This window comes from Protobothrops mucrosquamatus, unplaced genomic scaffold (genome assembly GCF_001527695.2).
Source record: "Protobothrops mucrosquamatus isolate PMUCROS unplaced genomic scaffold, P.Mucros_1.0 scaffold721, whole genome shotgun sequence".
In the NCBI taxonomy this organism is placed as follows: domain Eukaryota; kingdom Metazoa; phylum Chordata; class Lepidosauria; order Squamata; family Viperidae; genus Protobothrops; species Protobothrops mucrosquamatus.
Genome location: NW_015387001.1, coordinates 214520 through 226982, shown reverse-complemented (window position 1 = coordinate 226982; position 12463 = coordinate 214520). Strand labels below are relative to the sequence as shown.

The 12463-nt window shown below is 45.5% G+C and overlaps 1 protein-coding gene across 1 annotated transcript in view; it reads left to right on the top strand.

Moving 5' to 3' along the window:
• The window catches only part of YWHAE (tyrosine 3-monooxygenase/tryptophan 5-monooxygenase activation protein epsilon), a 12694-nt gene extending 720 nt beyond the window's left edge, over positions 1-11974 (top strand). The window contains exons 2-6 of the mRNA XM_015818340.1: positions 2046-2245; positions 4776-4882; positions 6019-6225; positions 6550-6686; positions 11881-11974. Coding sequence (XP_015673826.1) covers positions 2046-2245; positions 4776-4882; positions 6019-6225; positions 6550-6686; positions 11881-11933 — 704 coding nt within the window. The 3' untranslated portion in view covers positions 11934-11974. The remainder of the gene's footprint in view (positions 1-2045; positions 2246-4775; positions 4883-6018; positions 6226-6549; positions 6687-11880) is intronic.
• The last annotated feature ends 489 nt before the right edge of the window (positions 11975-12463 follow it).

Below are 12463 nucleotides of genomic sequence, written 5' to 3'. Positions count from 1 at the left end.
CCCCCACCCCCACTTTGCAACGTACATGGGAACAAGCAAAAGCACAGTGCAAAAGCGCCACACCTCCTGGTGTTCCTGTCCGCTCCCCTCAAGTGCCACATGGGTATGTCGGGTCCACCCAGGGCACATATTCTCTGGGCATAGACCTAAAAAAGAGTATTATAATAAAATCAACACTACTAATTGTAAACACAACAATAAAGTATGAAAATAAGAACAGTTATTCCCATGCTTTGGACCTAAGCCAGGAAGGGATCAGAATCCTTTATGGATTTTGGAATCCCTGAATACTAAATACTGAATACTGCTGCTGTGGTTTGCATGTGCTTCCCATCTAAAGTATTGATGAATTGTAAAATGCTGACAGTTGTAAAATGGGATTAAAGACATATTTTGAAAACACATTTTAATGGACAAAATCAGAATCCTTCCTATACTCCTAAACCTAGGTATTTTGCATCACTCAGATGTTGAAGTGGCTCTCTAGATATCAGAAGGGCTTACTTTATTATTTAAATTCTGCAATACGTGGGAGAGGTGGAATGGCTTTACCTGGTGCTGTTCTGTGTTGGGTTAGGTTCTTAGAAGAGGGCATATCATGAATGGGGTCTCAATGAAAAGTATCAAAATATTGGCAGACAGACTCCTAAAATTGTTTAGGGATCCAGGCAGGTGCATATGAGAGATGAACTTGTTAAGCACCTTGGACGCATCACATCCAGCCCCTTGATCAGCACAGGACCCACCAAGACATCCTTGGCAGATGAGCAGTCATCTTCTGAAGACGCCGATTGAATGAGAACTTGCCGCTTCCTGTGGCAGTCTTCCACTGACTGACATAGTTCATGCAACCCAGAAATTTCTCCTAACATCTTGCCTGAATGTATTTCCTTTAAATTGAACCCATTGCTTTTGGTCCTGGGGCAACAAAGAATCACTCCACTGCATCTCAGATGTTCCACAACTGCTATTATGTCTCCCTTCAGTTTTCTCTTCTGTGGGCTAGATAACTAGCATTTGTAACTGTTCCTCTCACTACCTTGATTGTCATCCTCCAAACACTTAATTTCTTGGTATCCTTTTTGAACCATAGTTCATAAAGCTAGATCCAGGACCCCAGATGGGGTCTGTCCAGGGCAGAGTAGAAGGGGACAGTCACTGTTCGTAATCTGGAACCTGCTTCAGTTAATGCATCCCATTGCTGGCTTGTAGGTAACTTGTGATGAATAAGGACACCCAAATCCCTTTCAGCTGTCCTACTGCCAAGCCAGGTGTCCAGGCCATGTTATTATGTATTAGGTATTTTCACTGCCTTGAATTAAATATGAAAAAGGCAGGATAATAATCTAATAATGACAATTTAAAAATACTGACTGATTCGTGCCCAAACTGTATGGGATGAAGTATGGCTGGAAAGCACACGCGTGGGTGATCATCTTGACTGGTCCTTTTGAATAAGCTTGAAGGCTAGCTAGCTCTGTCCCAGAGGGCCAGATTGCTCTAGTGGGATGGGCAAGGGAAATGCTCATGGCTTGATACGAATCCAAGGGCATCTGAGAAGCAACCCTTCTCTTGTGTCGGGAGGTTCCCTTCTGTGTCCTCCTTACTTCCCTGTAGCATAATCCCATTTCTTCATGCTACTGTACAGGGGAGACATTCTATAGCTGATAGCAAGAATTTGCAAGAAGCAATCAGTGGAGCTGGCTGCATTTGGGATCTCAGCCACTCACGGCTCCAGTTGCCACGGCTGCAGCTTTGCCTTCCGGGCTGCTCCGCATTGCTCTGTGGCATTGATGCTTCAGAAGGCTTCGGTTAAACTGTCTCACAAAAGAGTTTTGCTGCTTGCATTTACCTTTGCTCCACGGAGGCCTGTTGGTGCTGCAGCCTGATCTGTCTGACAGTCATAGTCCCTGGTTGCTCAGGATAAGTTTCTGGGTTTGAGCTGTCAATGTTGGTTTAATTTTTGGATGACTGTAAAGTTTATTCCCATATTTGGTACGAGAAGCCTGACACGTAAGCCTGTATGTTGTGTATATATATTTTAGAAATGGTTGAATCAATGAAGAAAGTGGCTGGAATGGATGTGGAGCTGACAGTCGAGGAAAGAAATTTGCTGTCTGTTGCGTATAAAAATGTGATTGGTGCCAGAAGAGCCTCCTGGAGAATAATCAGCAGCATTGAGCAGAAGGAAGAGAACAAAGGTGGGGAAGACAAACTGAAGATGATCCGGGAGTATCGGCAAATGGTGAGTGCTGCAGTTGCGCTTCCTCAGCCCCCCCGAACCGTGCTTGGAAGTGGCTGTGCTTTGTTTTGCAAGGTTTGTGTAGCAGCGACATCTGCTTTGACAGTGTCTTTTTATCCCTTTCCCCTCCACTGTCCTGGACGTGTGTGTGGACCACAGCATTTGTAGTTCTTGTGGCATTCTGGCACAGCTCTTCCTTCCTTCCTTCCAGTGGGCTGAATAGCTCTGTTTCTGAAGGCAGGCATGGATTGCCACGAAAGGGAGCGGTAGAGTCTGTCTGGAGGCATTGCAGCGTGCCTCAGACGTGTATCCTCTTTTCAGCGGTCTGGTGCGTGCGTTACTTACTGGAGACCTTTGAGCATGGCTCTGTGTGCGGGTGAAACTGAACTACTCCCTTCACTTGAACATGTTTCCTGGCTACAGAATAACTGTTGAGGGCGGGACAGAAATGGAAGGATGCCTCTTGAAGAAGAAGAAGAAGAAGAAGAGCAGTCCACACTAACATTATTTCATAGGTTTTGCTTGTTTATAAATGGAATTTAAGTTCCATTTCAGATACTGGGTTGGCTTAGGAGAGGTAACCATTATTCCTTGGGGAAGGAGGCAATCCCAGATTCTTAAAATAGATTCAGGAAGTGGGACGTCTTCATTGTTGTAAGGCAGATTCTCAATATATGAGGTTTTGGGGGCCTTGCATAGAAACCTGAGATATTTAGAATTATATAGTTTCTCATGCTATTGATAGGTTCTTTGTACACTTCCTCTGTCTGAACTGGACTTAAGTTCTGTAATCCTAAAAAAAATGTTATATGGCACTGAAGGAAAGATTCTAAACAATTGCACTCCGTTTGCTGAGTCAAGCAAAAATGGCCCATTAATATCAGTTCTTGCTTTGGAGCAGAGGATGGATAAATGATTCCAGGAAACTCAGAACTGAAACGCACATAATAGCTGCTGTTCTCCGCTTCCTTGCCTCTCCTCAGTCCTTGTTTTCACAAGAATGCCTCTAAACATGCTAATGAGAAACTGTTGAACTACACAAATATATCTGAATTTTTTTAGTCATATAATTTAAGCCTCAATCAGGACCCTAACAATATTGGCAGTATTTTCCTTAGTCGTTTTTTAATTATCCTAAATAATGCAGTTTTCCATGTTGAGATGGTTCAGCCTTGGGAGGGAGTGGTTTGCACTGCCAGCTGCCACGATCACTTAGGCTTTGCAGAGGTCCTTCAAGCTTGTGTGCGTGTATGTACACACACCTTTGTAGGGTTAAGAGTCAAGGCCTCTTGGCTTTGGAATCTGATGAGGGGCTCCCTGGATTTGATTTTGAGGCAAAATCTCAGTTTTCTTTCTCTGAAAGGAGAGGAAAGCAGAGGTCTATGTTAGGGCAATAGAGCTGCGTGCCTTGACAAACAGTGTGTATGTGCACCCTCCTCAAAGGTTTTCCAGATATTTAGGAGTTTTAACTATCTTCAGTTCCTGATAGAAAAAGATTAGGCTGATTACTCCCAGCAGCTGAATTCATCGTTTGGTGGGGATGTAGCATATCCATGCGGATGTGATTTTTGGGATGGGCAGTCCCTCACTGGAACAGGCTAGATCTCACTCTCTGAGCTGCCTCACCTCAGGCTGCCCTGCTCTTCTGCTCAGGGTATCAGGGAAGATTAGCTGGGAATACTTGACCAGGGTTGTGGCACCTTTGCATGTTGGGATCAGTATGCCACCTGAACATGCCATCTGGTGAAATCTCGGCGCTCAGGAATAAACCCCCGACCACTGCTTTCTCAGAGCCCTGGCTTTGGTACAAGAGAAACCAGCTGGTCAAGAAGCACCCCTGTTGTCCATTGGAGCAGAGAACGGGGTGTCACGGCAGCAGGTCCAAAATGGAAAGATTAGACAACCCGTGATTCCTTTCAGAGATATTTCCTTACCAGATTCCTCAACGCTTTTTTCCACAGTGACAGATTGTACCGCCTTCGCTTGAAAAGCTGGGATACACTCAGAGATGGATGTGCTTTGAAAATAGCCCTGTTGAACTGTATAGTACAGGACATTTTTATGGCATTTTGTATGTCATAAATTGTTTTATGATCATTTTATGTCGTAAAATGTTTTATAAAGTTTGCCAGATTTCAGTTCCAAGGAAGTCATTGGCCCCAGATTGTGGACACATTCTGTAAGTTGGCCCATTTGAGATATTTTGGTTCAAAAATTTCACACACTTAAAATTGTGGAAGTTTTAATAGTGTATAGAGAAAAGATGTCCCTATCTAGTTTCCCCACCCTCTCCCATAGGTGCTGCTGTGGGGCAGGGGTTGTTTAGGTCAGCCGCCTAATGCTGGAGCCGCCGGCTGTTGTGACTAGATCAGCAGGGCGGAGGGCATTCTCTGAGAGGCAGGAAAATGCATTGGGCATAAGTTGACTGGCAGTTCTTTTTCTCTTCCTCATATGTTGTTGGTTGAATTCAGGTTCAAATGCTTTGATTAAACCCTAAGTTCTCTGAAAAAAGCTTTTTTTTCCCCCTTCCAAGGTTGAGACTGAATTGAAACTAATCTGTTGTGATATTCTGGACGTACTGGACAAACACCTCATTCCAGCAGCCAATACTGGTGAATCGAAGGTTTTCTATTATAAAATGTAGGTACCAGGTTGCAGGCATAGTGTGTGTGGAAGAGAGTGTGTGCCTTAACTAAACTGCTTATTTGTAGAAACCCTCTCTGTCTTAAAAAACAAATCCGAATGATGAAAACTGATTCCTTCCCCACCATGATAGAGATATTGAACACCCATGGAGGTAAGGAAATGGGCAGAGCTTGCATCTGGCTAGGCAGGAAAACAAGCAGGATGGAGAAGCAAAGGACAAAGAATAAAAAAAAAATTCCCTTGTTCTTTACATCACGTATCTGTTTTTCAACCCATATAAGCCATCAGCTCCTAAATACGTCCTTTTTTGGGGGGGGGGGTTGCTCTGTCTCTGTGGGTGTTCGTGTGTTGCTCTTACTTTAGCCCTCAAGAGAAGCATAAGCTGGGATTTGGGGAAATCTGTCATTGTCTCACCATGAACATACAGCCTGTTTATTTTTTCATTAAATGGCATAAGCTTTGTGCTGCCTTTCCAACTGAAGAGAATTGAACCAAGTCCTGGTTTTCATTTTTCCCTGCAAAGAGAGAAATGAGCAAAGATGTTCACATTGGGCAAACAGGTTTAAGTAGGTCTATTTATTATTTAAAAGTTTATGCTCCCAGAGTAGGTTACTTAATAATTGGTGAAAAAAATGCAGTTTGGTCTTTCAGTTGACAGACAGACTCGCCCTGGTTCCCCTCCCCCTTCTGCCTCATTTATTTTTATTGCAATAAAATATTTAGTTGGGGGGGGGATCAAGAATGCAGTAATCATACGTGGGAGCCTTACTTCATTGGCAAATCATGATTCATGAGAATCTCACATTATGCCATGCAAATATAGCTGGTTAACACAATAGTAATGATTTATTAATGTGCCTCCTGACTCCCAGTGAAATTTCAGTCACACTTGCCAAAGGTTTGAGCGAAGAGCCAGATCTTTGGGGTTTTTGAAACACCACCAGGTTAGGGGGGGCTGCACAAATCTCCGGGAGCAGGTGGGCATGTTTTAAATATTAAAATTCAACTCTTTATCCCATTAGTTAGAAATAACAGCGGCCCCAAGAGATTGAAACCCACTCCAGCAATAGGTCTCCTTGCGCATCCAAGGCCAGGACTTGCTCCTGACTGCTTTTCATTCCCTTGTCCAGGAAAGGGGACTACCACAGGTATCTCGCTGAGTTCGCCACAGGAAATGACCGGAAGGAAGCAGCCGAGAACAGCTTGGTGGCTTATAAAGCTGCTAGTGATATTGCAATGACAGAACTTCCTCCAACACATCCCATCCGCCTAGGACTTGCCCTCAACTTCTCCGTTTTCTACTATGAAATCCTTAATTCTCCTGATCGTGCCTGCAGGTAAGTGGAGGCATGCAGAGTAATAAGAGAAGCTAGGAAGCGGCGTCTCTTAGAGCCCTCCGGGAACGAGTGTCTCGGGGAACTCCAGGCTGGGGCTGCCCTCAGATCGCTCTGGAGTAGCACCGGAGGAGGAGGAAGAAGGGGTTCCCTCCTCCACAGGTATGGTCAGGGGAGACCGAGCCGGGTCCTGAAAAGGGAGGCCGCTGCAAAACTTAAGTGACCTGGGGGGGGGGTTGTTCTATTGCCAGGCTTGAGGTCTTCACCAAGCAGGAGCGGTTGGTTCCCTTGGCATCTTTTGCTACTGTGGTCATCCTCTGCTTATAGGTTGGCAAAAGCCGCTTTTGATGACGCAATTGCAGAACTGGATACGCTGAGCGAAGAAAGTTATAAGGATTCTACACTTATCATGCAGTTGTTACGTGATAACCTGACACTATGGACTTCAGACATGCAGGGTGATGGTGAGTAGCCCCAGCAGGCCCAGCCTCCCCTGTGACCTCGGGTGACACACCATCACGGAATAGGAACATACCCCTGGCCCGTAAGCCTAGGCAGCCCGGGGGCTGGGTAGGGAGTGGAATAAAAGATACTTCTTTTCCCCTGGCAGAAGAAGCAGCCCCAGAGGTCCTTTTACAGTGTATATTGGGGTGTGCAGTTCACAGATGGGAAAAAGAGCTCCCTCTTCAGCATATTTGCAGAGGAACGGTCAGGCCTTCAGCACACCAAAGCTCCCCCACCCCACACCCCCCCCTCCTTGCTTGCACCTGAGGCTGCTGTTAGCCCCATGGGCTTGTTATTAAGGTCCGCACAGCCTGACTTAGACCAAGTATTTAGAAGCCAATAAATTGTTTTTGGGAAGATTCTGCAAACTGCTTCAGGGAAAGTGGGAAGAAACCCAACCGTGCACTCTGCAGAACACAGGCCAGTTTGGGGTTTTAAGCCTGCACAAGTCTTACCTCAGCTGCTTTTACGTTACTTTTGAATTTTGTGTTCCAAGGGATTCCCTCTGGTGTGCCCATAGCTTTTCTTTGGTTGAATGACCCTTGTACATGGATGTAGTGCCGGGCACTTAAAAGCACACCACCCTTCTAGTTGCCTGATTAATTCCAAAGTTCTTCCAGCTGCATGGAAGAACTTCCAGCTGCATGGAGAGTCCTTTATTTTTATTTTTATAGAGTTGCAGTCGATTCCTGGTTTGGCCATGGGTTTTAAAAATTCCTACAGTGTAATTTCAAAATTTGAGAAAAGGGTACTGTAGGGGGAAGGATCTTCAGCCATTGAACAGAAATGTTAGTGCAGACTTATCTAGTTTCTGATCTTATTTTCAAACTTCATTCTGTTACAGAGAATTGTGTCTTTTATAGCCCTCCCTTTGTGACATTTCTTTCACCCCATCAAAAATATAACTTATATGTGTGATGCATTCTATGTTGTTACCTGAGAATAACACATAATAGTTTGAATGGGTTAATGTAAATTATTATTTTCAACCCCTGTATTTGTATCTAAAAGATAAAAAGATTTTAAATTCTTCCAGCCTAGTTTCTCTTTTGGAATTCATTCATCTCCTGAGCATTGCTGAAATTTTGGCTATGATTAATGCGTTGTTTGGCAGTTGAATATCGTGTTTCCCCAAAAATAAGACCGGGTCTTCTTCTTTTTTTGTTTTTGGCCTCCAAAAGAGGCACCAGGTCTTATTTTCGGTGTGTGTGTCTTTTCACTCACCTCCGGCACCGACAGCCCCGGCCGGCCAGCCCACTTCTTCTGCGGCCGAAGGAGCAGCTTCACTCCTTTAGCTCAGAACGGAGCTCCGGCCTGCATTTCGCAGTCAAAGGCCTTTCCGGAAGGCCTGTGCAGACGAGAACTGAGCAACGGATTCAATCCGTAGCTTGGTTTTCGGCTGCAGAGGCCTTGCAGAAGCAAGGTATGGATTGAATCCATAGCTCGGTTCTTGGCTGAGAAAGGCAGGCCTGGGGGCGCCGCAGAAGAGGTGGGCCGGCGAGGAGAGAGAGGCCTGGCCACAAGGTAAGCCAGGTTCAGGGCATGCTTCACCCCCACTCCTACCCCAGCTTGATTTTTAGGTGTGTGCCTCACCCTAAAACTAGGGCTTCTTTTTGGGGGTAGGGCTTATATTAGGCCCACCCCCAAAAATCAAGCTAGGGCTTATTTTCTGGGTAGGTCTTACTTTCGGGGGAAAACACAGCAGCAATGGTTAAATGTTTATGAAACTTCTGGATTTCCAATATTTCTGCATAAAGACGACCTAAAATGTGATTAGTTCTCCCCACAAGTTCTAAAACTAGATAAGATCACTCAGTCAAAACAAATGAACAAAAAACATTAAATTTGGTAATTTCTTCATTGAGAAAAGCAGTCCTATTTTATATGTGAACCTTTCTTTTTAGGAACTGGTATGCATGCCCCCCCTCCTCCCAGCAGCAGGGGGTTGGACTAGAAGACCTCCAAGGTCCCTTCCAACTCTGATATATTCTATAAGCCATGACACACTTCAACCTACCTTGTCGTGAAGATTAGGCTTAGAGAGTGAACGCCCAGAATTCTGTGCTTCCCACGCTAACACTCGATCACCTTCCCACCGATTGAAACTCACGACTCTTAATTTCCCCTTCAAATAAACTGGTAGCCCTAGGGACACTTTTCCCACCCACCAATATGTAGCTTTCGATCATTTTCTTCAGGGAATAAATGAACCAAGTATGTTTTTGACATTTGTTTGGGTTCTCTTTATCTAGTTCTAGGACTTGTGTGGAGAATATGTTATAGGTCATATTTCATGTTTTAGGTCATATTCAGGCAGAAATATTGAAGATTCTAAAAGGTTCGCAAACTTTTGTGTGCTTGTGTATTCCTGGATTGTGTGTGTTCTCATGTAGTTTCTGCGCTGCAAGGTTCACCAGATGGCTCTGGTATCCCACGTATATAGCGGTGAGGATCATAGTTTTGATCCGATAGGAAACTGACAATATAAAGTTCTTTCACCTCTTTTGTCTTGTGTCCCATGTTCGTCTCTAATAGGGTTTATTGCTGTGTTTATTTTTACATTTAGCTGACGACATTCCAATAGCTTGAGGCAGTTCACAGTTGCATATAAAAATGTAAAAGCATTTATCACTTTGGAAACTTTGAAACAAAGCAGTACAACGTCTGAAATTCTAAAAAAAAGTAGATTTTAAGCTGCAAAGTGTTCCCACGTAGGACCCAGGAGCGCAAAGGTCGCCCTACTGGGGTCCTGCAGTTCCTTTGGGTCTCAAGCATGTAAGACGAGTGCCCTGAATTGGGTTTGCAAAACAAGCAGTGCCGCTCGCTCGACACAGAGGTGATGCGGCCTCCCCTGGATGTTCCACTGGCCGTTGATTGATGCAGCTTCATTCTGGCCCCACTGTCTTCAAAGTCTTTCTCACAATAAGGACTGCAGTGCAATCTAACCTTGAGGCCACCAGCACACGTTTCTGTCCTCCCAAGAGGAGTATGAACTCTGCAAATTTAATGCCGGGCATTTTCTCCTTTCTTCCGAACCGCAGAGAGGGCAGACTCCCTAGTCTTTACTAATGCTGCTCTGGTCTTTTCCCCTCTCTTTCCCCCAGTTGCTTTCATCAACATTAATGTTTCTCTCTGCATCCCAAACCTGGTGGAATGAGAGCCAGCCAGCCTGGTTTCCCAACACCGTCTCCATCAACGGGAGACGCAGGTGTACCTGGTCTTGTCCTCTTCTTGGCGTGGGGGAGCTTGAAGAGATGATTGGGTGTCTCGGCAAAGACAGCGCAGAGAAAGCGGGTGCATATCATGCTTCTGGAAGGAAACTCTAACGGCTTTTACCTAAAGAGAACGCTGTTGCTTGGCAGCAGAATTTATTTATACAGCCTCTGCCGTTCTGCACGTGTTTTCTCCAGCTGCCTCCCGTTTTCAAACCTAGAAGGTTGTCAGCCAGCCGCTGAATTCAGTGGTCGGACAGTACCCAGTCAATTGGTCTCCGAGTTAGACACCGAATCCTGGCTAGTCCTTAGAACCAAGAACGATAACATCTAAATGATTACCTCTTCTAGGTGAAGCTGCATGATGATCGTTTAGATACTGCTGTTCTTGGTTTGTGCTGCCCAACAGAAACCTGATGCTGTGGGAAATGCAAGAGTTTGTAACTTGCGGGCTGGTGGAATACAGCTTGAGAAGACAGACTTGGGTGTCTTGGTCACTGTCCCATTGCAGAATCCCTCTCCTCCTAAAGGGTTGAAAGGCTTAGGGCTCCAGGAGGGACGGGGATGGGGGCAGAATGCAGCGGTCCTTGTTCTAGTTTTGTTTGTATGTATGTGTGTGTGTATCTTGCTTTCCTGTTTTCTGATGCCTTACAATTTCAGTGCTCAACAAGTAAATTTGGGCTGAGGTTCCTCCCCTTTTGATGCTTTTTCTAATCATCATAGTCAAATTCAATAGGTTACCTTTTCTTAACTCCAATTTTTCTCCCTTCCTTTTCCATTATGTAGATTCTTAAAAGGAACTCCACCTGTTCATTTTCTAATACTCTACTTTGTAAGTCTTCAACATGACCCTGGAGAATACCTTTTCCCCTCTTGTCACTCACTAATCGTGCTTGCATCATGCTTGCATCTCTGACTCATGCCAGGGCTATGCACCAACTGTCCCTCCCGCCCCCTCCCCCCCCAGTGAAGGTCCACCAGTACATCTTACGCAGAGCAGGATGCTTGACTACACCCTCATAGATGGTCAGTCCTTTCATTGCATCCCATGAGGGTAGAGTCACAACTTAGCCTGCTATTTCGTCTGAATTTAGCCTTTCTTGGACCCCGTGAACCAGCAAGTTGGGCAGGTTGTGTGTGTCCCTTTTACTGGCACAAGAACAGTTCCTGAACTGTCCAAAGAACTCTGGCATAGCGAAAGCCAAGCTTTTCTGCTGGTTGATGTGACCATTGCATGTCAAGCCGTGTTAGACGTGTGGTCTCCTGACCTTAGGGGGGGCTTGTTTGCTTGTGTGCAGAGAGCCAGAGGCAGCTTGCTGGTGGCAGAATGCAGTGGAGCAGCCCATCTCTGTTGCATGCTTCAGTTGGATCAGGTGGCTCCAAATTAACAAGAAGCATGGAAACATCTGTGGTCAAAAGGATCCTGAGTCGCTTTTGTCCACAGCTGCTTGTATTTGGGGTTGTAAAGTAACTAGAACACGGATGTCAAACTCACCACGTCACATGACGTGTCACGACATATCACGACTCTTTTTGCATCGCCGGCAATGGGGTGGCCGCGGCTTCGGTATGGTGAGACCGGCCTGCGGGCCGGCAGTTTGACACCCCTGAACTAGAATTTGCTCTTAACTGGAGTAGGTTTGCAGGACGAACTAACATCTTGCTGGTGAGATGTGGACCCTGAACTGCTTCCTTTGTCCTCACTGGGTTTCCGTGTGGGAGAGAACGCTTCTTGGGGATCGCTCCCTTGGTGGAGCCTTATGGTCACTGCCCCTCCGCTGTCCATCTGCCTCTGCTGTGCCTTGGGCTGTATGGACTGCCCTGCTCACGGGGGAAGGGAGGGGGAATTCCCAGAAGCACCGGCCAAGGGGTCTTCAAGGTCAGGTGGCAGTGCCTGCCTCTCTCCCCGGCATGGCCTAACTCTGCTGATTTTTCTTCCCAGGTGAGGAACAGAGTAAAGAAGCGCTGCAGGATGTGGAAGACGAGACCCAGTGAGATATTCAAGGCCAACAAAAGACCCCATCTTTGTCCCCCTTCTGCCCCCCCCCCTTCCTCAAAGTCCCCCCTCAGTCTCTCCCTGGGAGCCATCTTATCTGACGTTGTGATGGGTCCCAGAATTTAGGTTCCTACCCTGTTGGTTTTTTTTTTTTTTTTTTTTTTTTTACACAGTTGAAAAGTTCTTTAAAAGGCAAGAGTGAATGTCTGTGGATTTTACTGGTGCCAGCTTTCAGTTTCTTTAAGACACTAACCGGACTGGCTGCATGGAGGCTTTTTCTGAATTCCTGTGTGTCTTCTGTCAGTTGGAGGTAACATCTGGAAGCCATTAGAATTCTAGCGGAAGTATTTTGCACTGTGAAGTGCAGATGGTGGCATTTTTCATTTTTTATAATTGTTTAAACAATTTTATACCAGTGTTTAAAATTGGGCGTTTAGCTTGAAGTTACAGGTTTCATTGGAACAGTTCTTGTAATGGTTTTGCTGTAAAACAAAACGAAAATTCAAAACCGCTGAGGTGATGGATGCTG